This window comes from Stenella coeruleoalba, assembly GCF_951394435.1.
Source record: "Stenella coeruleoalba genome assembly, chromosome: 10".
NCBI lineage: Eukaryota > Metazoa > Chordata > Mammalia > Artiodactyla > Delphinidae > Stenella > Stenella coeruleoalba.
In genome coordinates this window covers 13,576,625-13,602,345 of record NC_137156.1, presented here as the reverse complement: position 1 = coordinate 13,602,345, position 25,721 = coordinate 13,576,625, and the positions used below count along the sequence as shown (strand labels likewise).

The 25,721-nt window shown below is 38.7% G+C and overlaps 1 protein-coding gene across 2 annotated transcripts in view; it reads left to right on the top strand.

Annotated features, from left to right (window-relative positions):
• NUP153 (nucleoporin 153) overlaps positions 1-25,721 on the top strand; it is a 79,610-nt gene that overhangs the window by 45,567 nt on the left and 8,322 nt on the right. For both annotated transcript variants that reach the window (XM_079935690.1, XM_079935691.1), the window contains 9 exons: positions 788-925; positions 1,566-1,664; positions 2,700-2,787; positions 12,082-12,207; positions 14,080-14,697; positions 17,505-17,699; positions 19,927-20,811; positions 22,971-23,327; positions 24,015-24,287. In XM_079935690.1, the coding sequence (XP_079791816.1) occupies positions 788-925; positions 1,566-1,664; positions 2,700-2,787; positions 12,082-12,207; positions 14,080-14,697; positions 17,505-17,699; positions 19,927-20,811; positions 22,971-23,327; positions 24,015-24,287 (2,779 nt within the window). The remainder of the gene's footprint in view (positions 1-787; positions 926-1,565; positions 1,665-2,699; positions 2,788-12,081; positions 12,208-14,079; positions 14,698-17,504; positions 17,700-19,926; positions 20,812-22,970; positions 23,328-24,014; positions 24,288-25,721) is intronic.

Genomic DNA, 25,721 nt, shown 5'->3' with positions numbered 1-25,721 from the left:
CTTGGGGACTCCCCTTCTGTGGCTCTTCATTCCTGCATCTCCCCTTATTTTCTGCCTACTGTGATCACCCTTGTGTGTCCTTTGAATGCCTCAACCAACAGATTTGCAGTTTTCTTTCTGAATTTCAACTATCCAACTGGCATCAACTCAAAGAGAGCAGGAAGCTTACTCAGAAGAAGCCCGTCTTCTAAGTATCTTTTTCCCTACAGTATCTGCTTGCTTTTGGTTGCTTTGTAGTGTTTTCAGATGGATGTTTTTAATATATTGTCCAGAGTCTATAATTCTTATCTGTCAGAGCATTGGTCAGACACAAGCTCCTCCACCATTAGCAGAAGTGGAACTCTTTTTGTTTGTTCGAATCTGGGTCATTTGAGACTAGTGGTGGTCTTTGCTATATTGAGTTAAAAACCAAGGCAGTTCACCAGACTTACAGTGCTGACATTTATTAAATGCTTGTTTTGCATGCCAAGACCAAAAGTGACTTTCTTTCGTATTAATACCACAACTATGGTATGTTTTTTTTTTTTTCTCATTTTCACCAGTTAGGAAATTGGTACTGAGGACAGTTAGGTTCACAAAGTCTCATGGCTGACTGGTGGCACAGCTGGGATTCATATCTTGTTTAGTTTTTTTTTTTATTCAAGAGCTCACATTAATACTACCGTATCCCTGTTTATTCTAAACTTACCTGTAACTATTGATATATCAGTTCTACCTGAAAATAAGTAGAGTCAAAAGTATGACACGAAAGATGAAATATACCATTGTAAAACATGTTGTGTTTTAGGAAATGGAAGTCCCAGTATTACCGAAAATCTCTCTACCCATCACCAGTTCTTCACTGCCTACCTTCAATTTTAGTTCTTCTGTGATTACAACTTCCTCTCCATCACCCACTACTCCTTCACAATCATTAACAAACCAGGTAAAAGACCATTGTACCAATAGAGGTGATTTTCGTTTTTTCTCATTCTTTATTTTTAAAAAAGCTAATCTGTTTAAAGCAATGATTAATTTTCACTATGGAAATTAACAACTCAGTAAGATGAGAAAAATGGAAATAGTGTTTTGCTTTTTTTTTTTTAATGTACATCATGATGGGAGCATTCTTCAATTCTTATGAATGCATTAGAGGAAGAGTTGATTATTAGTTTGTTTCCAAACAATGTTGCCAGTTAAAATACTTTTTTTTTTTTTCAGTGAGAGTGGATTTATGTTTTTGTTTCTCAAGTAGTATTAACATTTTTAATCTCCTGAAATTTTTATGCTTTTTTCCCTTTTACATCTTCTGAACATATTTTTATAGATGTTATTTTTCCCCTTTAGATAAATATCTCCCTCTAAGGTAATGTATATTCCTCTTCCAAGAGGAAGCAAGATCTTATAGCAGTTAACTGTTAAGTAGTTTTCAGAAGTTAAAAAGTGATTTTTAAATTCAAAAGGGGAAAAAATTGCTTTTGGCTTCTTTGTAATAATTAATTTTGCTTAAGGTGTGTTTTTTTATTGTCAATTTCTTTTCTAAAAAACTATTTTTGTGTCGTTTCTTTAATAATTTGGAAAACTAGGTACAAATGACCTCTCCAAACAGCACTGGCAGCCCCTTGTTTAGATTTTCATCTCCAATTGTAAAATCTACTGAGGCAGATGTACTACCTCCATTATCTGTAAGTAACAAGCAAGGAATATTTCATATTTATTGATTTCAAAGGCATACTGTATTTTTAAAATCAAATCTAAGATGCCATTGGTAGTAAGAAATACCACTTTTCTTACCAAAATAATTCCAATGTACAGAAAACTTTGAATGAACATCTATATATTTTTCACTATATATATATATATATATATATGCATATGCATTTTCTTATGTACCATTTGCAAGTTAGGATGCAGACATCTTGGTACCCTTAATACCTTTCCATGTATCCCCTAAGAAAAAGGATATTCCTTTGTATACCCACAATACAGTTATCCTATCCAAGAAATGTAACATGATATAATAGTAATAGTGTTCATGTTCACATCTACCCATCAGCCCCAGACTGTCCTTTAATTGCTGTTTGTTTCTCTTGGTCCTGGATCCACTTACAATTAGGACTGATCTAAGTCATATTGAATTTAGTTAACATGTCTCTTGAATTGACTTTAATCTAGAAAAGTTGGAAGTTTTTATGTCCCACAATATGTATTTGTTTCTTCATAATTAAGAATAAATATTTTGAGTAAGAAAATACATAAGTTTAATGTTCAAATTGCCCTACCTGTATTTGGCATGTGTATCATTTTAACATGTTACTTTCTGTTTTTACTGTGTCCTTGTTTTCTGTCACAACTAGATGTTCCAGATCATTTTGTAACTTCCCTGCCACATGCCTGAAATGCACTTGTTGGCCATAAAGTCTCATACTTTTTATTAGGAAATGGCATTTAGAAATCCAGAACTGGGCATTAGGAACACATTATTTTACGTATTGCTTTGAATGAAAAAATGCTTCAGAAATTTAAAATGCTCTTGTTAAACTGTGACACACCATTCATTATAAGCACACCAATTTTAGAGATTTAAAATGGGAGAAACTGTGAATCTTAGAACATGTGGTATTCAGTATATTTTTTTGACTTGGCATAAAGTAGAGCTTTATATTTGATAATCATTTGAAGCTAAATGGACACTGAAAAGACACCTTCTCTTTCTACAGATTGGATTTACATTTAGTGTGCCCGTGGCAAAGACAGCAGAGCGTTGTGGCACTAGTGGTGCCTCAGAGCCACTTACAAGGAGTTCAGGTAAGGAACCATTTCCATAATATTTCACATAAAAATACATTAGATTGATATTTTAAATTATCTTTTACCTTTGGCCGTTCTTGTAAATGGTTTCATTTGAATACAATTAGCTCTCTAAATGTGAATGGTTACAGTTTGGATGTGAAAGGGATGGTCACAATAACAAATTTATCCACTGTCTTTGTTTAGTCAAAATAAAGTCATAGTTTATTATAAATGAAATCTTCCCTTTTTAACATCTTTATTGGAGTATAATTGCTTTACAATGGTGTGTTAGTTTCTGCTGTATAACAGAGTGAATCAGCTATACGTATACGTATATCCCCATATCCACTCCCTCTTGCATCTCCCTCCCACCCTCCCTACCCCACCCCTCTAGGTGGTCACAAAGCACCAAGCTGATCTCCCTGTGCTATGCGGCTTCTCCCCACTAGCTATCTATTTTACATTTCGTAGTGTATATATGTCCGTGACACTCTCTCAGTTTGTCCCAGCTTACCCTTACCCTTCCCTGAGTCCTCAAGTCCATTCTCTCGTCTGTGTCTTTTTTCTTTATTCCAGTCCTGCCCCTAGGTTCTTCAAAACCCTTTTTTTTTTAAGATTCCATATATATATGTTAGCATATGATATTTGTTATTCTCTTTCTGACTTCACTCTGTGTGACAGACTCTAGGTCCATCCACCTCCAAATAACTCAATTTCGTTTATTTTTATGGCTGAGTAATATTCCATTATATATGTCAACGGACACTTAGTTGCTTCCATGTCCTGGCTGTTGTAAATAGTGCTGCAGTGAACATTGTGGTACATGACTCTGTTTGAATTACGGTTTTCTCAGGGGATATGCCCAGTAGTGGGATTGCGGGGTCATTTGGTAGTTCTATTTGTAGTTTTTTAAGGAACCTCCATACTGTTCTCCATAGTGGCTGGAGATTTACATTCCCACCAGCAGTGCAAGAGGGTTCTCTTTTCTCCACACTGTCTCCAACATTTATTGTTTGTAGGTTTTTTGATGATGGCCATTCTGACTGGTGAGGTGATACCTCATTGTAGTTTTGATTTGCATTTCTCTAATGATTAGTAATGTTGAGCATCCTTTCATGTGTTTGTTGACAATCTGTATATCTTTGGAGAAATGTCTATTTAGGTCTCTGCCCATTTTGGGATTGGATTATTTTTTTTTTTGATATTGAGCTGCTTGTATATTTTGGAGATTAGTCCTTTGTCAGTTGCTTCGTTTGCAAATATTTTCTCCCATTCTGAGGGTTGTCTTTTTTTTATGGTTGCCTTTGCTGTGCAAAAGCTTTTAAGTTTCGTTAGGTCCATTTGTTTATTTTTGGTTTTGTTTCATTTCTCTAGGAGGTGGGTCAAAAAGCATCTTGCTGTGATTTATTAGAGTGTTCTGCCTATAGTTTGATAGCGTTTGGCCTTGCATTGAGGTCTTTAATCCATTTTGAGTTTATTTTTGTGTATGGTGTTAGGGAGTGTTCTAATTTCATTCTTTTACATGTAGCTGTCCAGTTTTCCCAGCACCACTTATTGAAGAGGCTGTCTTTTCTCCATTGTATATTCCTGCCTCCTTTATCAAAGATAAGGTGACCATATGTGCGTAGGTTTATCTCTGGGCTTTCTATCCTGTTCTATCCATCTATATTTCTGTTTTTGTGCCAGTACCAGACTATCTTGATTACTGTAGCTTTGTAGTATAGTCTGAAGTCTGGGAGCCTGATTCCTCCAGCTCCATTTTTCTTTCTCAAGATTGCTTTGGCTATTTCAGGTCTTTTGTGTATCCATACAAATTGTGAAATTTTTTTGTTCTAGTTCTGTGGAAAATGCCATTGGTAGTTTGATAGGGATTGCATTGAATCTGTAGATTGCTTCGAGTGGTATAGCCATTTTCACAATGTTGATTCTTCCAATCCAAGAATACGGTATATCTCTCCATCTATTTGTATCATGTTTTATTTCTTTCATCCGTGTCTTATAATTTTCTGCATACAGGTCTTTTATCTCCTTAGGTAGGTTTATTCATAGGTATTTTATTCTTTTTGTTGCAGTGGTAAATGGGAGTGTTTCCTTAATTTCTCTTTCAGATTTTTCATCATTAGTGTAGAGGAATGCCAGAGATTTCTGTGCATTAATTTTGTATCCTGCTACTTGACCAGATTTGTTGATTAGCTCTAGTAGTTTTCTGGTGGCATCTTTAGGATTCTCTATGTATAGTATCATGTCATCTGCAAACAGTGACAGTTTTACTTCTTCTTTTCTGATTTGGATTCCTTTTTCTTCTCTGATTGCTGTGGCTAAAACTTCCAAAACTGTGTTGAATAGTAATGGTTAGAGTGGAAATCTTGTCTTGTTCCTGATCTTAATGGAAATGGTTTCAGTTTCTCACCATTGAGAATGATGTTGGCTGTGGGTTTGTCATATGTGGCCTTTATTATGTTGAGGTAGGTTCCCTCTATGCCCACTTGCTGGAGAATTTTTATCATTAATGGGTGTTGAATTTTGTCAAAAGCTTTTTCTGCATCTATTGAGATGATCATATGGTTTTTATCCTTCAGTCCGTTAATATGCTGTATCATATTCATTGATTTGCGTATATTGAAGAATCCTTGCATTCCTGTGATAAACCCCACTTTATCATGGTGTGTGATCTTTTTAGTATGCTGTTGGATTCTGTTTGCTAGTATTTTGTTGAGGATGTTTGCATCTATGTTCATCAGTGATATTGGCCTGTAGTTTTCTTTCTTTGTGACATCCATGTCTGGCTTTGGTGTCAGGGTGATGGTGGCCTCGTAGAATGAGTTTGGGAGTGTTCCTCCCTCTGCTATATTTTGGAAGAGTTTGAGAAGGATAGGTGTTAGCTCTTCTCTAAATGTTTGATAGAATTTGCCTGTGAATCCATCTGGTCCTGGGCTTTTGTTGGAAGATTTTTTTTTTTGCGGTACGTGGGCCTCTCACTGTTGTGGCCTCTCCCGTTGCCGAGCACAGGCTCCGGACGCGCAGGCTCAGTGGCCATGGCTCATGGGCCCAGCCGCTCCGTGTCATGTGGGATCTTCCCAGAACGGGGCACGAACCCGTGTCCCCTGCATCGGCAGGCAGACTCTCAACCACTGGGCCACCAGGGAAGCCCAAGTTGGAAGATTTTTAATCACAGGTCCAATTTCAGTGCTTGTGATTGGTCTGTTTATATTTTCTGTTTCTTCTTGGTTTGGTTTCAGAAGATTGTGCTTTTCTAAGAATTCCAGATTGTCCATTTTATTGGCATATAATTGCTTGTAGGAATCTCTCATGATCCTTTGTATTTCTGCAGTGTCAGTTGTTACTTCTTTTTCATTTCTAAATCTATTGATTTGAGTCTTCTCCCTTTTTTTCTTGATGAGTCTGTCTAATGGTATATCAATTTTGTTTATCTTCTGAAAGAACCAGCTTTTAGTTTTATTCATCTTTGCTATCATTTCCTTCATTTCTTTTTCATTTATTTCTGATCTGATCTTTATGATTTCTTCTGTTAACTTTGGTGGGTTTTTTTGTTCTTTCTCTAATTGCTTTAGGTGTAAGGTTAGGTTGTTGGAGATTTTTCTTGTTTCTTAAGGTAGGATTGTATTGCTATAAACTTCTCTCTTAGAACTGGTTTTGCTGCATCCCATAGGATTTGGGATATCATGTTTTCATTGTCATTTGCTTCTAGGTATTTTTTATTTCCTCTTTGATTTCTTCAGTAATCCCTTGGTTATTTAGTAGCATATCATTTAGCCTCCATGTGTTTGTATTTTTTATAATTTTTTTCCTGTAATTGGTATCTAGTCGTATAGTGTATGGTGATCTTCACGTTTTACTCCTTCGCCATCTTGAAGGTCGCCCACTGTGTTTACTTTTGATTACAGCGGTTATTGTTACTCTTCTCTTGGTATCATATTTGATGTATTATTTCAGGAATATCCTGATGGTTATAAATTTGTCCTCAGTTGTGGGAACCAAGCAACAGGGAGCTGTGCTGTTGTTTGCTCCTGTCACTGGAACTACTCCTATTGCTGCAGCTTTGCTCCTAGGCCACCACTCACCAGATCTAGGCATCCTTCCAGGAGCCGTGACTGCTGGTTACTGATCCCAGGGCTGCCCACCAGGTCTCACAGAGGTGTCTGGTATTAACCTGTCTACCAGTGCTCTCAATACCAGACTCTCCTCTGTGCTAAGCAGACGTCATCATCTGAGCAACAGGAGAGCTCCCTCAGCGGGTCTCTGGCCGTGGAAGCTCTATAAATGAAATGTTACAGGAAGTTCATGGGTGGTCTACATTGTAATTACAGTGAATTCCATCTGTAGGTTTACTCTTGAGTTCACAAGCATTTTTATGTGTAAGGGTTATGCCAGCCTCTGCAGATAGTGATATATAATTTCTAAACTCAAAAAAATGGGCATAATAGAGGGAAAGAAATGAATATTCAGATAATTAAACCATAGGCTTTTGCTGTGGTGGTGGTGGTTTTGTTTCAAGTATTGGGTGTTTGGGAAATGAAGAATAATCTGGGCTGAGTTACTCAGGTCAAGAATTCTGAGTAAGGGCATTTCTCACCCAACAAACAGCCAAATGCAAGAGAACAAGAGGAAAAGCATGGCATACTTTGAAAACCGCAAATAATTTGTCATGAGATTGAGAGGTAGCTTTAAATTCTAAAAATTCTCCGAAGCTATGCTCAATAATTGGATTTTAATCTGAATGTGGTAGGAAAACATTGGGTGGTTTTTATAGGGGGTGAGATGGTGCCTTGGCGTAACAGCAGTGTGTTGAGTGGGCAGGTGGGTGGGAGTGGGGTGTCATATGCTGAGACACCAGTTAAGGGGCTGTTGCCTTATTCAGAAGTGTTTTGTTGACTATCTGCTGAGTTTGGGAATTTTTAAAAACTAGATCCTCCCTCAAAAGGTAGATTTAAAAAGCTGTCAAAGAGCCAGCTAAGAAAGTCTTTGTCTTTGGATGATCTGGAAGACAAGAGCATAGGTTACAAGAGTGGCACAAAATAAGAATTTGACTGGTATGTTTTCAATCCTGATTTTTGTTGAATAAAACAGCCCTGTGTAAGAGAAAGTAATAAGCATATTTCAGGTGTACTTAACACATGATTTTTTTTCTTTAATGTTACTGTGAATTCAAGAAGAATAAACCAGTTCAAATTTCATTTTCATGCCTGGTTATGAGGGAAAGGCATTGAAGTCCTTCAGTTTTTATTAATGCTTTACTAATGGTAACCGAATGAGTAATAGTTTGTTAAAACAACTTTTGTGTTTCATTACATCTGGGGAAATTAGCCAGATTTTTCAGGAGTTTATTATGAGTGGCATATATAGAATTGTTCTTACATTGAGACCTCTGTTTCTCACCACTTCTGTCATTAAAAAGCTGATGAAAATGTGGAAGTCATGGTTACGCTGTGATAGGAGCTAATTTTCCCATTATCTTCATTTTCCATCTCTTTGAGTATACTTTAGGAAATCCTTAAAATTTACCTTAAGTTGCTAAAAGCAATTCAATTTTAATTATAAAGGAAGATAGCATGTGATAAAGTAATAAAAGCATTTTTCTTTGTTTTGACACAGTTGTAAGAGATAGGTATGGTGTTTTGTTTTTTGCACATTTTTATTATTCAGGTGAAATTGACATAAGATAAAGTTAATCATTTACAGGGAACAATACATTGGTGTTTAGTACAATCACAATGTTGATTGTGTTTAGTGCAGTCACCACCTCTAACTAGTACCATACATTTTTATCACTTCCAAAAGGAAACCTGTACCCATTAACCAGTTTTTCCCCATTTCCCCCCCCACCCCCCAACTGCTGACAGCTACTAATCTGTGTTCTATGTATTTACCTATCCTGGAACCATACAGTGTGACTTTTTGTATCTGGCTTCTTTCACGTACCGTTTTCAAGGTTCATCTGTCTTGTAGTATGTATCATTACTTCATTCCTTTTGTGGCTGAATGATATTCCATCATATGGATATACCATAAGTTATCTGTTTATTCGTTGATAGACATTTGAGTTGTTTCCACTTTTTGGCTATTGTGAATAGTGTTGCTATGAATATGCATGTACTTGTATTTGTTTGAATACTAGTTTCAGTGCTTTGGAGTGTATACCTGGGAATGGAGTTGATGGATCAAATGATAGTCCTGTATTTAACTTCTTGAGGAACTACAAAACTTTCTCTCAGCAGCCGGCCCATTTTACATTCCCACCAGCAGGATTCAAATTTCTCCATGTTCTCACCATGTTTACTATTTTCCATTTTTTGATGATAGCCGTCGTAGTGGGTATGAAGTGATGCTTCATTGTGGTTTTTGTTGTTGTTGTTGTTTTTGCGGTACACGGGCCTCTCACTGCTGTGGCCTCTCCCGTTGCGGAGCACAGGCTCCGGACGCACAGACTTAGCGGCCATGGCTCACGGGCCCAGCTGCTCCGCGGCACGTGGGATCTTCCCGGACTGGAGCACAAACCCACGTCCCCTGCATCGGCAGGTGGACTCTCAACCACTGCACCACCAGGGAAGCCCTTCATTGTGGTTTTGATTTGCATTTATTTCCCTGAAGACTGATGGTGTTTAGTATCTTTTTTTTTTTTTTTTTTGGAACAGAGAAAGGTTTATTGCAGGGCCAAGCAAGGAGAACAGGTGGCTTATGCTTAAAAAACCTGAACTCCTGTTTAGCATTTTCTCATGTGCTTTTTGGCCCTTTACATATCTTCTTGGGAGAAATGTCTGGTCAGGTCCTTTGCCCATTTTCAAATTGGTTTGTCTTGTTGCTGAGTTGTAGCGTTTTTTTTTTTTTTTTTTTGCGCTACGCGGAACTCTCACTGTTGTGGTCTCTCCCGTTGCGGAGCACAGGCTCCGGACACACAGGCCCAGCGGCCATGGCTCACGGGCCCAGCCGCTCCGCGGCATGCGGGATCCTCCCGGACCGGGGCACGAACCCGTGTTCCCTGCATCGGCAGGCGGACTCTCAACCACTGCGCCACCAGGGAAGCCCCTGTAGCGTTTTTATATAGTCTGGATACTAGATCTTTATCAGATGTGTGATTTGCAAATATTTTTTCCCATTCAGTCAGTTGTCACTTTCTTGATAATGTCCTTAGATGCACAAAGATTTCTAATTTTGGTGAAGTTCAGTTTTTTATTTACTTGTGCTTTTGGTGTCATATCTAAGAATTCATTGTCAAATCCATGGTCATGAAGATACACCTCCTAGGTTTTCTTTTAAGAGTTTTATGGTTTCAGTTCTTATGTTTAGGTCATTGATCCATTTTTTTGTTAAATTAATTAATTAATTTATTTTTGTCTGTGTTAGGTCTTCGTTGCTGTGCACGGGCTTTCTCTAGTCGTGGCAAGTGAGGGCTACTCTTCGTTGCGGTGTGCGGGCTTCTCATTGCGGTGGCTTCTCTTGTTGCAGAGCACAGGCTCTAGGTGCACAGGCTTCAGTAGTTGTGGCTCGTGGGCTGTAGAGTGCAGGCTCAGTAGTAGTGGCGCATGGGCTTAGTTGCTCCGCGGCATGTGGGATCTTCCCAGACCAGGGCTCTAACCTGTGTCCCCTGCATTGGCAGGTGGATTCTCAACCACTGTGCCACCAGAGAAGTCCCCATTGATCCATTTTGAATTAATTTTTGTTTATGGTGTGAGGTAAGGGTAGGTAGGGTTTTTGAACTTCTTTACCCACTGCTTTTAAATTGGCAAGCACTTTAGAAGAAAAACCTGATTATTTATATTTTATTATGGAAAATTTCAAACATTCTCAGAAGTGGAAGCGTAGACTGAGTCCCCATACACACTTTACTGAGCTTCAGCATTTGCCATTTTGTGACCAATCTTGTTTCTCTCTCCCTCCTTCCTTCTCCCCTCACACACACGAACACACCTATCAGGTAATTTTGAAACAATCCCAAACATATTTCATCTGTAAACAAATATAATGACAAAATGATTATTGTACTCACAATATAGATCTCTTATTTTAAGTATAAGGATATGTTCGTTTTAGCAAGTTTGGGAACTATGAAAAGTAAAAATATCACTCTTTAGATATAAACAGTCAAAATCTTCTGGACTTTCTAACCTACTCTTTCCCATAACTGTGCTTCTAAGAATGATTTTTTCTGGCTGCATAGCATTCCATCATGTCAATGTTCTGTAATTTATGTAGCTAGCCCCTTTTATTAAGTATCATCCAGGTTTTCAATATAATAACTGAAAGATATTTTCAATCATAGGATAAATTTATAGAAATGAAATATCTGGCTTAATTAAACATTAAATTTTTTTAACATCTTTATTGGAGTATAATTGCTTTACAATGTTGTGTTATTTTCTGCTGTATAACAAAGTGAATCAGCTATACGTATACATATATCCCCATATCCACTCCCTCTTGTGTCTCCCTCCCACCCTCCCTATCCCACCCCTCTAGGTGGTCACAGAGCACTGACCTGATCTCCCTGTGCTATGCGGCTACTTCCCGGTAGCTATCTGTTTTACATTTGGTAGTGTATATATGTCCATGCCACTCTCTCACTTCATTCCAGCTTACCCCTCCCCCTCCCTATGTCCTCAAGTCCGTTCTCTGTGTCTGCGTCTTTATTCCTGTCCTGTCCCTAGGTTCTTCAGAACCTTTTTTTTTTAGATTCCATATATATGTGTTAGCATACGGTATTTGTTTTTCTCTCTCTGACTTACTCCACTCTGTGTGACAGACTCTAGGTCCATCCACCTCACTACAGATAACTCAATTTCATTCCGTTTTATGGCTGAGTAACATTCCATTGTATATATGTGCCACGTCTTCTTTATCCATTCATCTGTCTATGGACACTTAGGTTGCTCCCATAAACATTAATTTTTAAAATTTTTTTTTAATCAGTGTTGTAAATTGCTGTGTAATCAAATACCTATTTCATACAGTGTTTGAACTCACCCCTGTTGCCATATCCTCTTCAGGGTTTCAGTCTGATGAAACTGGTGAACTTATTGGTAACAATTACAGATTATATATAGTTTATATAATTTTTTGTCCTTCTGGAGGAGAGAGATGTACAGTATGGGAAATAGTATTTTTTGCTTCCTTGTAATGGCAAGTTAACCCTGTACTTTAAATCATTTGTTCATTATCTTTGAATTACAGTGACTTTTTTGGTGTTTTGTTTTTTTTTTAAGATGTTGATTCAAATTGACTTTGAGAGATTTTTAATACATGTAACTTGCTTTTTCTTAGCATAATATCTCTTACAATTAAAAAAAATTACAGCTCAAGATATCACTGCAGTGAACAGTCCAAGCTGTAAGAAGAAACCAGATGAAGATTGCAAGGGCCCTTTCAAACCTGCAAAAACCCTGAAAGAAGGAAGTGTCCTAGATGTTCTGAAGAACCCTGGTAAGATAATGGCTGCCCTTGAGATAATCTAAAATCTTAATTGCAAAATCATGATCTCATCTTAATATCATTTGTTAATACTTTGTTGTACTTCAGGCTTTTAAAAAATGATGTCTAGTTTGATAGGAGATTGGCTTTTGAATGTAGATGTAATCAGATGTAACTTTTTAGGTGCAAGACCTTAGTAACTATTTCTTTAGAATTTAAGGACTCTGCACTAAAATGGAATCTCTAAGGGGCAAGTATAGAAGGAGAAAATGTGAATTGCCTGTTAATTAGAGATGGGCCAAAAATTGGAAAAAAGTAAATAAACCTGATGATATACCTGGACATGTCTCTCTCTGAGAGCATTGAACTGCCTTGTTCTTCTCAGATTATTCCCCAGTTGCGGGATATATATAACAAAGCCAGGTGGAAAGGAAATATATGCTGACTGTAACACACACACACACACACACACACACACACACACACACACAGGATAGTACTCACTTCAAATAAAATAAGATATGAATGTTAGTGGGTAAGAATTTGAAGATAATGAATAGAAGTCCTCAAATAGGAATAGGTTTTCAGTTTGAAAATCAAAAAGGATAGTATAATTCCAACTGGGATGTATACTATAAGAATATAAAAGTGTTTGTAAGATAATCTAGTAGCTTAGAAAGAATTTAGATTTATCCAGCACATGTGTTCATGTATAACTGCATGTGAGCTTCAATAATAAGGTTGGATGCTACAGCAAGATTTAGAGGGATTAGGTTTTTTTGGTGTAGCTCCCATTTTATAGATGGGTATACTGCCTACTAGAGTCCCAATATAGACGGTTTTATGCAGTTATGGGCAGGACTCCAGGATGCCTGTGTTAGGGTGAACTAAGTGGTAGTCAGCATCAAATGCATATAGGTTATCTTCATAGAAGTTACACTTTGCATTCATAATGCCCACTCCTCCCCTCTTTTAAACTTTTTTTAAATAGCAAAAATTTGGAGAAGTTACATGTTCTCTTGAGGGAAATCAGGAAAATCCAAAAAAGTGGGAGGAAAAGAAAACTTGTAACACCTTGAAGTGGTTACTGTTAAAATTTTGCCAACCTTAGTGACTCACGTTAATCATTAACAAAATAGTACATTTTCCTCTTTTGGGAGTAACTGAAGTATGTGGGATTGTTTTATCTTTAGGCAAAAAATAGCTCTAGGCTGGATTATTTCTTGGTACCACTAGAAAACCTCTTTAACAACTTTCTGTATCATCTTTCCCTCTGATTTTCTTTTCCCTTGATGCTAAAGGCTAGAGAAACGGGTGTTTTTTTGGTGTATGTAAAATAAAAGTTAATTGGTCCAGAGTAAAGGATTGAAAGGTCATTTCTACAAATACAGTGTAGTTTGAGTGAAACTCAACTGTTGCCAGTTTGATAGCACAAAGACTTTTCCTCATGCTTTTTTTCCTTATTTCCAAAGACTTTTCCTTATTTCATGGTTCTATGTGTATACCTTAATTAAGTCTCAAATTAGGTATTGGTTGAACTACAGTAAACAGATTCCTAGAGGAAGATGATATACTATAAACCAAACATCTTTTGTAGACTTTTACCTAGGTCTGTTGCTTATTAAATATGTGATTAGTACTAGAAATATAGCTTAGGTGAAAAACTACTTTTAAGTAGTCCATCTTGGACTGTAATAACTCTGTAATTAAGGTAAAAATGTTTCCTCCCAGGAATAATATTTTTATCATTAACAGCTATTACTCTATAATTATTGTCTATATTAATATTATTAATATTTATTAATGATTAATAAATAATAGGCTTTCTAATCAAAACGTGGACTAATCTTTTCCTTCCCACTCCCCTCTTCCCCCGCATTGTAGGTTTCACATCACCAAAGGCAGATTCTCTTGCTGCTCAACCTACCACCACAAGCCTGGTAGTTTATTCAAGACCAGCAATAAGTAGCTTTTCTTCTAGTGGAATTGGGTTTGGGGAAAGTTTAAACCCTGGGCCATCGTGGCAGTGTGATACCTGTCTACTCCAGAACAAGGTTACAGACAACAAATGTGTAGCCTGTCAAGCAGCAAAATTGCCGCCAAAAGATACTGCTAAACAGACCGGAACTGGGACACCGAGTAAAAGTGGCAAAGCAACTGTTTCTGCACCAGAGACAGGCTTTGGAGACAAATTTAAACCAGCAGTAGGAACTTGGGATTGCGATACCTGTTTAGTGCAAAATAAACCTGAAGCGATAAAATGTGTAGCTTGTGAAACACCGAAACCGGGAACTGGTGTTAAGCGAGTCCTTACGTTGCCAGTGGCTTCAGAAAGCGCTGTTACTGTGGCTGCTTCCTCCTCCAGCTGCACTGAGACCACTGGTGCCTTAGGATTTACAGATAAATTCAAAAGGCCCGTGGGATCTTGGGAGTGTCCAGTGTGCTGTGTTTCTAATAATGCAGAAGACAATAAATGTGTGTCCTGTATGTCTCAGAAACCAGGTACGTTTATGGCTGTTTGGAATAATTTTGTTCATTTCTTTAATAGAACATTTTAATTTATTCTCTGTAAAACAGCTAAGAATAACCTCAATATTTTAGATGTTTCAAGATGAGCATTTCCTCATATGTCTTAATTTTTCTGAACTGTCTTGAAATTAAAATGACTTGCTTGGGACTGGAACTGCATGTTCTCTTAGGAGAGGCTGTGTGTTAAAATCAGTCCAGCATTTGCTTTGACCTCTTTTTTTGTATGTAATTTTATCAGAAGCTTCTTGCTCTTCATGATCATTTTCAAAGTTGGCTAATATAGATGCAAAGGTCTTAAAACGGGGCAATCTTTCTCAGACCTTTACACAGAATAAAATATTCCTTTGTCTCTTTTCCTCTAAGTAGAAGTGAGGATGGCTAGTGGTCATTTACACAGCTGGTTTCATTGCATTATGAGAAGGCTGTGGCTGAATGTTAATGGTGATACCTGTACCTGTATGCGCTATCTGCCAGAGATACTGCAATGATCATAAACTACTGAATCATTAATGAAAAGTTCTATTAAGTAACCAGAAAAATGAAGTTAGAGTTGAGTTTTTCCTGTTTCTGTTCAATTTTGAAAGAGTTAACTGAAGATTTACATTGATCTTTAATTCATTTGGAATTAATTCATTTGACTCTGCTGTGTTTGTAATGCTATTATATAATTATTTGGTACAGATATATGGTAACATGGATACTAAATAAAACATGTTATGAGTATCCTGGGAATTATACTTCCTATTTTTATTGCATTATCATGGATGTGTGATTTTGTGTCTGCAATGGAAAGCTCTTGAGTTAATAGCCCACATCCCTCTCTTAACACCAGGGGTGAGCCATATTTCTGATTCCTGCTAGACATCTCTACAAGAATAAGATTTCAGAATCTTTTTTCCGAAATATTTTTCTCTTTCCATCTGGCATTCTTCCTCTTCCCCTTAACAAAAAAAAGAAAGAAAGCTCTTGATACGTGTAGGAAACCAAAATTTATTCTGAGTTGATGGGTCAAACTTATATTTTTGATAAATCACCTGGTGGCTTTTTGGAGGATAGATTTGAAGGCAGCAAAATTTGGAAACCAGAGGACAGATTAGGAAGTTGATCAATAATATAGGTAGAGATAGTAGTGATATGTACTAATACAAGCAAATGGGGTATAGAATAATGTACAGTTTGAAGATATGTTGATTTCAAACTGCTGAAGTTGACAGATATGTGTGAGGCCTTTGGATATACTGATAATGGACCCTCTGGACTGGAGATACAGATTTGGGAGTCATTAGCCCATAGTTTTCAAGTAAGTCATGGGAGTAGAGGTGATATAAGGTGAGTGAGCAGAGCAAATAGAGAAGACAGCCTAAAACTGAACTCTGCCAACTTAAGAGAGTAGCAAGAATAGAACTTTGGAGCAGTTAATCTTTTAAATGAATAACCAGAGAGGAAAAACGAAAACCACGTGGTACTAGTTGCTTTTTAGGAGGATGGATTTCAAGGGAATGAAACCAGAGGTCTCAATAACAAGGCTATTAAGCAAGAGATGAGGGGGCTTGAATCAGAAGAGCAGTAGAAGGGTCAGAGAAAGAGAATGAAATAGATTGGAGAGATGTATAAGGGAAGAGTTGTCATCTAGCCAAGGTAGCCAGGTGGATAGTGGAACTACCAACAAAGAGATACCACAGGGATGAAAACCAGAAGTGTGGGTCTCAGGTATGGATGGGAAAGATTTTGTTGGTGGTTAAAATCATCAGAGTAGATGAGAGCTCATGAGAAGGGCAGTGGACCAAAGATGGCACAGTTCTGTTGGCAAGATGGAAGAGAACATACCAGTAAAACACAGATCAGGTAACTGGGAAAAGTGACAACAGCTAGAGGACATTTAGAGAAGTGAGGTTACCAGAATGAATGGCTCCACTCTCAACACTGTATTTCTTCATGCAGCTGTGCCTTGCTGAGCTATCCTTCCTGTGCCGCCGCATCTGCCCACAAAATTGCTAGTTCTGCTTAAAAATGTAAATACCACCCCTGTGAATCCTTCTCCTATCCCATAGTAATTTCTTCTCTGTACTCTTGTTTAGATCATTTGTCACTCTCCGTCTTAGTGATGGTGCTGCTATGCATTTATGTTCGTTTTGCTTTCCCCCCTTTTAGACCAGAAACACCTTTAGAAGTTAAGCAACATTTTATTCATCTCGATATCCCCAGAACCTAAGCACGTTATGGTGCTTAATAAATGTCTGTTAAATGGCTACCTTATAACAGAAATGCCATGAACATAGTAGGTAGTGTTGAGTTGAATTGCGAAGTGGATAAAAGAGCACTTCTATGCAAAAATAGTCATTTCAAAGCCAGAGATCTGTGCTTTGAAATCTTGAAATGAATATTGCCTGGGCGGTGTGTTTTATGAGTCAGGCTGTTGCCTGCAATTGAGAATGTATGTTTTATAATCTGTGATGTGTAACAAAATTGGATAGATTATTAAGGAAAATTCAGGCTTTTAGGCTCTGATTTGTGAGCGTGGTTCTTAAAAACCATGGCTGTTCAAACTGGGGATTAAAAGGGGGCTCATCACTGAGCAAGGTGAGTGTGAGTTGCTCTTTTGTAAGATTAAAAGAAATCTGAGCTGTCTGTACTGTTTTTAACAATGTGATGTTTAGATTTCTGGCATTTTCTCTTAATAGGAAACACATGAAAAACTGTACATTTAGACTTAGTGGTGTCATTGAGATCTTGACATAATGTAAATCCGAATTTTCCTGTATTTCCCCATTATTTTTTAGGAAGTTCAGTACCTGCTTCAAGTAGCAGCACTGTCTCTGTCTCTCTGTTGTCTGGAGGCTGCCTAGGATTGGACAAGTTCAAGAAACCTGAGGGAAGCTGGGACTGTGCAGTGTGCCTGGTGGAGAATAAAGCAGATGCTAACAGATGCGCAGCATGCGAGAGTGCAAAGCCGGGCACGAAGTCTGAGTTTACAGGTACGGTGTTGGCAAAGTGCCTCCTTAGGTCACCACTTTAAAGTGAGATATTTACAAACAGCTTTGGTTTTAAAACTATTCATTCTCTGTTGAAAATTCATGTAAAATGAGCTCTTGTCCTGGACCTTTAGCTCGTATCTGTCTCTGAATTACTATGCAGTTGAATTGTTTGCTAGTCTGCAGTGAAGATAAGTACATTTTCTATTTTATTTGTTTTCATTTGAGAAGGAAAATGCTGGTTGCAGCCCACTGAATTAATTAACATGGCTAAGGGGATACAACTGGTTTGAAAAACACTGCATTTGGGTTTTAGAAGATCACTAAAGCTCCTTATGTGGCTGCTACCTCATGGTCCCTTTCCCGTTTTCCCCACCTGTAGTACAGTAATCACCATACCTTTAAACCTTCCTTTTGAGGCAGAAGTGCCTTTGAGATCCTTTGAGTCAGAGGTGATAACTAGTTAATTATTGTCTTTGGCACCTTTATTTTTAGCTTTCTGTCTAATATCACTTAAGGTATTTCAGAGACCGTGTGGATAGCCATTTGCTTTTGAGATTTTTTTTTGGGTGCGTTGGGTCTTCGTTGCTGCACGTGGGCTTTCTCTAGTTGCGGCGAGCGGGGGCTACTCTTCATTGTGGTGCGCGGGCTTCTCACTGCGGTGGCTTCTCTCGTTGTGGAGCACGGGCTCTAGGCGCGCGGGCTTCAGTAGTTGTGGCTCGTGGGCTCAGTAGTTGCAGCACGCAGGCTCTAGAGCACAGGCTCAGTAGTTGCGTGGTGCTTGGGCTTAGTGGCTCCTCGGCACGTGGGATCTTCCCAGACCAGGTATCAAACCCATGTCCCCTTCACTGGCAGGTGGATTCTTAACCACTGTGCCACCAGGGGAGTCCTGCTTTTGAGATTCTGATATAATTTCAAATAAGTTTCTTATGGAAAGAAAGTGGGGTGGGTAATCATTAAAGGGGGAAATCTGAAGACAAGCGATTTTTACAAGCCCTTGGTTGCCACCTGTCTCTATTTACATGTGGGTAAACAGAGTAATGGATGAATACCTTGGCACCGTTTAATGATTTTTGTGTTGAGCCAGTCATTCAAGTGCTTCATTTCTAGTTTATTCCACTACAGAGAAGAATTCTGAAACCAAGACTTTGATCTTGTCAGTATAGTATTTTTATTTTTTAAAATATTGCTTCCAGGGCTTCCCTGGTGGCGCAGTAGTTGAGAGTCCACCTGCCGATGCAGGGGACACGGGTTCGTGCCCTGGTCCGGGAAGATCCCGCATGCCGTGGAGCGGCTGGGCCCGTGGAGCGGCTGGGCCCGTGGGCTGTGGCCGCTGAGCGTGTGAGTCCGGAGCCTGTGCTCCGCAACGGGAGAGGCCACAACAGTAGAGGCCCGCGTACCGCAAAAAAAAAATATATTGCTTCCACTCATATAATTCTAGTTCTTTGGTGCTAAAAATCTTAATTCTTAAGTAAATAACACATGTACTCACAGGATTTAAAAAGCAAATTATGACAGGATTCCCAGCGAAAAGTCTCTGTCTTGTCCCTATTGGCTCATTTTCCATCCTTCCTGCTCCACCAGTGGTAATAGCTATCTGTGGTTAGTTTCTTGTAACTCTTTCAGTGTTTCTTTATGCACATCACAAGCAAATATACTTCTATTCTCTCTATTCTTACTTCTCTCTACCTTGTTAGAAAAGGTTGTATACCACACCGCCTTTTTGCACCCTTGACATTACCACAGATTAGCTTGGACTTTGTTCTTCATTTACAGCTGCCTGGATTGCATATGGCATTCTGCATATCTTTGAGTTTATCATTCAAATAAAGACTCAGCTGTAGACTTGCTGGGTCAAAGGGTACATGTGTCTGTAATTTGGGGTAAATATTGGCAAGTTGCCCTCCACAAATTTTGTGCTGATTTACACATCCACCTGCCATGTCTGGAGTGTCTGTTACTCCTAGTCTCATCACCAGCACTGTTTTATCAAACTTGTTTGATCTCTGTCAGTCTGATAGATGAAATGTGGCACATCCGTGTAGTTGTGAGTATCGAGATGCTGAATATGGGCAACTTGGTTCATGTTTACTGCCATTGTTAAACTAATACTCTTCGAAGTAGGCCTTTTCAGAGTTGTCCCATGTCCCTTTACTTTTCAAGGTTGACATTCTGTATGAGAGAGTAGTAGTAATTCATTGTCTTTTTGGTGTTTCTTATATTTTTGAAGGCTTCAGCCCATCTTCCTCATCTTCGAACCCAGCAACCTCATCCTTCAAATTTGGTATCCCGTCATCCTCTTCTGGGCCTTCTCAGACTTTAACAAACACTGGAAATTTTAAATTTGGAGATCAAGGAGGTTTCAAAATAGGTGTGTCATTAGATTCTGGGTCTGTAACCCCTTTGAGTGAAGGCTTTAAATTTTCTAAACCAATAGGAGATTTTAAATTTGGAGTTTCATCTGATTCTAAACCTGAAGAAGTTAAAAAAGATAGTAAAAACGATAATTTTAAGTTTGGACTTGCTTCTGGTTTAAGCAATCCGCCTTCTTTAGCTCCATTTCAGTTTGGGGTGTCTAGTCTTGGGCAGCAAGAAAAGAAAGAAGAACCGCTGAAATCTTCATCAGCAGGCTTTGGCTTTGGTTCTGGTGTCATTAACCCTCCCCCTGCTGCTACTGACACCACAGTGACCTCTGAGAGCAAGAGCAGCTTCAGTTTTGGAACCGTGGACACCAAGAGTGTCCCAGGGGCTCCTTTCACATGTCAGACGCCAGAAGCAAAAAAAGAAGAAACCCCTGCCTCCAAAGGAGGGTTCACTTTCGGCAGCGTGGACCCTGCCCCCCTGCCATCTGCCTCGTTGTTTGTTTTGGGAAGGACAGAAGAGAAACAGCAAGAGCCTGTCACGTCTACATCTCTAGTGTTTGGGAAAAAAGCTGACAGTGAAGAGCCAAAGTGTACACCAGTGTTTTCCTTTGGGAACTCAGAGCAAACCAAAGACGAGGGTTCTTCCAAGTCTTCGACCTTTAGTTTCAGTATGGCAAAACCATCTGAGAAGGAATCTGAACAGCCAACGAAGGCCACTTTTGCTTTTGGAGCTCAAACCAGTACTACAGCTGGTAGGTATTAAACATTGTTGTTGCTTTTTTTTTTTTTACAAGGTGTCAAAGGTAGCAAGTCAAGGAATGGTTTATACTGGAAATAGTTGAGAGAGTACCAGTAATAGAACTCTCTGGGAAGCAGCCGAGGATTCAGCTCCTTCAGAATCCCCCCCCCCCCGTGATTCTCATGAAGTTATCTGCATATCTAATTTTGAGAAACACAGCTCTAATGGAAAGCCCACAGTATTTGCACATTTGTCCGTGACTTACTCTCTTCTGTTTGGGCTTTTATAATCAGAATTGACATATACTGTTCAGGAAAATAAGCATTTTTTCTTAAGCTCATGAAATATTTTATTTTTTAACTAATAAAATCTTTATGTACAGGCCTTCATTTACAAATAGAGATAACCAGTCTTCATCTGGCATTTAAGGAACACAGACAACAAATATGATAAATCCCTGAGAAATAGAGGTGATTATGAAAACTAAGATCTGGAAGAAAAAAATGAAATAGTATTTTTAAAAGTTAAAGAAACATGGTTTGTGAAATAAAATCATTGTGTGGACTGAGGAGCAGCGGGGGCAAAAAAACAGCTGATAATTGGATTAGTGAACTGGAATTTCCCAGAACACAATGCAAAAGAACATGAACACTTTTGAATAATAAATTAGAAACACAAGAAAATGAAAAATTAACCTGAAAAAAGAAGTATGGAATTCCACACATAGGTGTGAGCAGTTTTTGTCTATAAAATTCTGCTTAAATTTTAACACACCCTTCAAAGGAAACAAAAACTAAATTATACATTATTATTTAGAAAGGAATAAAAATGAGATAGGGTCTAATCGAATTTAATCCTGGTATCGCTATACTGTTTCCATTGAAATAGACATTTTTAACGTCCTATTAAACCACCTGAAAGTGAGCTAACATGTTCCATTTTCTGTAAATTATACCAATGCCCATACCACAATGTGACCAGCCCTGTCTAGTAAATAGTGTTGGAACTGAGATGTTATTGGAACAAGTTTAAAAAAAAAAAGTCTTCTACTGAAGGTAGCTGGATTCAGGGTCACCATATAAAAAATCATTCTCTTTTCTCCAAATCAAGAATAAATAGTTGGACAGCATTTCCCATTTGTATTTACTAACATTTCCAATTTGTATTTTATAATATCAGCAGAACCTGCAACATGCTAAAGAATTAAGAGAACATAAAAGGCATGTTTTATACTTGTTCCTGAGTGAGAATATCCTTTACTCTTCACCTCACTCCCAATATAATTTCAGTTCTTAGAGGAATTTTTGTGGAGCTTGACAAGCTAAAATAATTCTAAAATTCACGTGGAAGGGAAAATGTATAAGAAATTTTGGGGAGAAGGGTACACATACAGTCAGGTAGGTTTGCCCTACTAATATCAAACAATACTACAAAGTTACAATATTTAAAATAGTCTAGTAACAGTAACTGTAGAGGTTTGGAAGTTAATACGTGGTAAAGGTAGAGTTACAAATTAGTGAGCAAAAGGGTACACCAGTCAGTAAAGGCGGCAGAGAAAATTGGCCATTGTTCAGATAAATTGAAGTTACAATCCTGCTAACATAAATTGCAAGATCAAATTTATAAAAGTGTAGCTGTCTCCCATTGTCTGAATTTGTTATCCAAAGTATCCAGTTAGATTTGGATTTAAGGAATATTTTTTATTTTTATTAATCTGAATGCCAAAGGTTTTGCTATGTTAGACAAAATTCATAAGCCATAAAAGAAAAGGTGGATATATTTGACTACATCAAAATTTAACATGACAGGGCTTCCCTGGTGGCGCAGTGGTTGAGAGTCCGCCTGCCGATGCAGGGGACGCGGGTTCGTGCCCCGGTCCGGGAGGATCCCACATGCCGCAGAGCGGCTGGGCCCGTGGGCCATGGCCGCTGGGCCTGCGCGTCCGGAGCCTGTGCTCCGCAACGGGAGAGGCCACAACAGTGAGAGGCCCGCGTACCGCAAAAAAAAAAAAAAATTTAACGTAACAGATGTCCATTTGATGAATGAATCTATATTAAAAACTTAATGATTGTTTTCTAATGGACTCGTATTAGACTTTAGACTAGGAAAAAATGCTTTTGGTATTACTTGTTTTTAAAGGTTTTTGTTTATTTCTTAATTTCTGTCTTATAGATCAAGGTACAGCAAAGCCAGTTTTCAGTTTCTTGAACAACAGTTCCTCTAATTCAAGTACACCAGCCACTTCAGCTGGTGGTGGCATATTTGGTAGTTCCACCTCGTCCTCCAGTGTGCCTGCGGCTGCCTTTGTGTTTGGACAGGCCAACAGTCCTGTGAGCAGCTCTGCCTTTGGGAACTCTGCCGAATCCAGTACATCTCAGTCTTTGCTATTTTCTCGAGAGAGCAAACCAGCAACCACGTCGAGCGCGGGCACAGCTGTCGCCCCATTTGTCTTTGGTCCGGGTGCCAGCAGCAGTGATACTGCCGCCTCTGGTTTCAGCTTTGGAGCTCCCACCACATCGAGCTCTGCAGGTACTTTTAAAAAAGAAGAGACATGTTAATTTGAATGGCTTTCATTGTAAGCAGATGAACTCTTAGCAAATAATACCACAAAAGAGCATGGCCGCTTTTAGGTCATCTCTACCCAGGGTGTGGTAGTTATTCAGTATGTGGAATGATGTGCATTTTGTGTATAGTTTAAGTAACTCTTGGAAGCAATATTTCTAATCTCATTAGGAGTATAATCTTTAGTTTTTTCAAGTGTTTCTTGTCTTTTTGGGGGTTTTTGTTTTGTTTTTCTTTGCAATGTTAATTTGTAAATAGCCAGACACCAAAGGTTATTTTAATAGACATTAGTCCTCATTATGCAACGGATACATAGTCACAACATTAGCTGATTTCTGCAGTGTGTCACACTTCTGATGGCAGATCAGTTGTCTTCTTAGATTTATCTCTTTAAAGACCTAAAAATTTGGGGCTGTTAAGACAGGAGTCTTGTTAATGAAGTTTTTGTTTATTTGGATTTTATATGGTTTTACTAAATAATGGTAGAGAGAATTGTATTCTTAATCAGTATTCAAAACTTGTCTTGATAAGATGTGTTCAGCAGGTAAGAGTCTGGAAAGAAGCTTGAAATGTGCTTTTCAGTTTATAGAGATTTCTTGAGGCTTATCTCATTTTAACCATCATGGTAATTTCAGTATTTCTGTGGGCCTCTAGGATCCTCCTTTGTATTCGGCACTGGACCTTCAGCACCATCTGCCAGTCCAGCGTTTGGTGCTAACCAGACCCCAGCATTTGGACAAAGCCAAGGTGCCAGCCAGCCTAACCCCCCAGGCTTTGGGTCTCTGTCATCTTCAGCAGCATTATTTTCTGCTGGCTCTCAGCCTGCACCACCTACTTTTGGGACAGTGTCGAGCAGCAGCCAGCCTCCCGTGTTTGGACAGCAGCCTAGTCAGTCTGCATTTGGCTCAGGAACAGCTCCTAATTCCAGTAAGTATGTAGTAGTCATGTCCTTTGTTTCCGCATTTGGGTTCTGTATGTCTTAAATACAATGTTTTTCTTTGAACTTTGAAACCATGCATGTCTTTTTTTTTTTTTTTGTCTCTTGTACTTGGCAGAACAGAGATGTGTATTACCTATAAACAGCATTCCCAACTTTCACACAGTCAAGCACTTCTTTTCGGCTGCATTGGGTTTTTGTTGCTGTGCGCGGGCTTTCTCTAGTTGCGGTGAGCAAGGGCCACTGTTCGTTGTGGTGCGTGGGCTTCTCATTGTGGTGGCTTCTTCTGTTGCAGAGCACGGGCTCTAGGTGCGTGGGCTTCAGTAGTTGTAGCACGTGAGCTCAGTAGTTGCGGGACGTGGACCTTAGAGCGCGTGGGCTTCAGTAGTTGTGACGCACAGGCTTAGCTGCTCCGCGGCATGTGGGATCTTCCCGGACCAGGGCTCGAACCTGTGTCCCCTGCATTGGCAGGTGGATTCTTAACCATTGCACCACCAGGGAAGTCCCCCTCAATTTACTTTTAAACACACCTGTTGAGATTTTACTTCTACGTGTATTACTTTTTAATTTCCGAGTGGTCCTCTTTGTTCTGTGGCTGTCTCCTTTTTATATCCTTCTGCTTTTGTTTTAGAAGCGTTTTCTATTGATCTCTTGAAGATATTAATGATGCAGAGGTTTTTTTCCCCCTTCTTAAAGCTTTTGCTTAGTCAGTTTTCTCCAAATTGCTTTTCTTTATTATTGTTCTGGTCTTAGTGTTTCTTATGAAATACTTTCCTCACGTGTTTGGTGCTTCTTGCCTCTCTACTTTTAGTGTTTGGGGGTTTTGTTTTAATTGTAGTAAGCATGTTTAACGTGAGATCTATCTACTCTTTCAACAAATTAAGTGTGCAATGCAGTGTTGTTAACTCTGGGCACAGTATTGTGCAGCAGAGTTCTAGAATGTACGCGTCTTGCATGACTGACACTCTATACCTTTTGAATAGCAGCTCCTCATTTCTTCCCACTCCCAAGCCCTCCTCTGCAGCCACCATTCTTTCAGCTTCTGTGAATTTGGTTATTTTAGATTCCTCATAGAAGTGAAGTCATGTAGTACTTGTTCTTCTGTGATTGGCTTATTTCACTTATGTCCTCCAGATGCATGCATGTTTTCCCATATTGCAAGATGAACATTCCATTTTATGTATATATGTCGTTTCCTTTATCTGTGTATCTGTCTATGGATATTTAGGTTGTTTCTACATCTTGGTCATTGTGAATAATGCTGCAGTGAATGAGAGAGTCCAGCTATCTTTTTGAGAGCCTAGTTTCAAGTCTTTTGGGTAAATACCTAGAATGAGATTGCTGGATCATATGGTGGTTCTATCTTTAACTTTTTGAGGAACTTCCATACTGTTTTCCATAGTGGCTGCAGCGGTTTACATTTC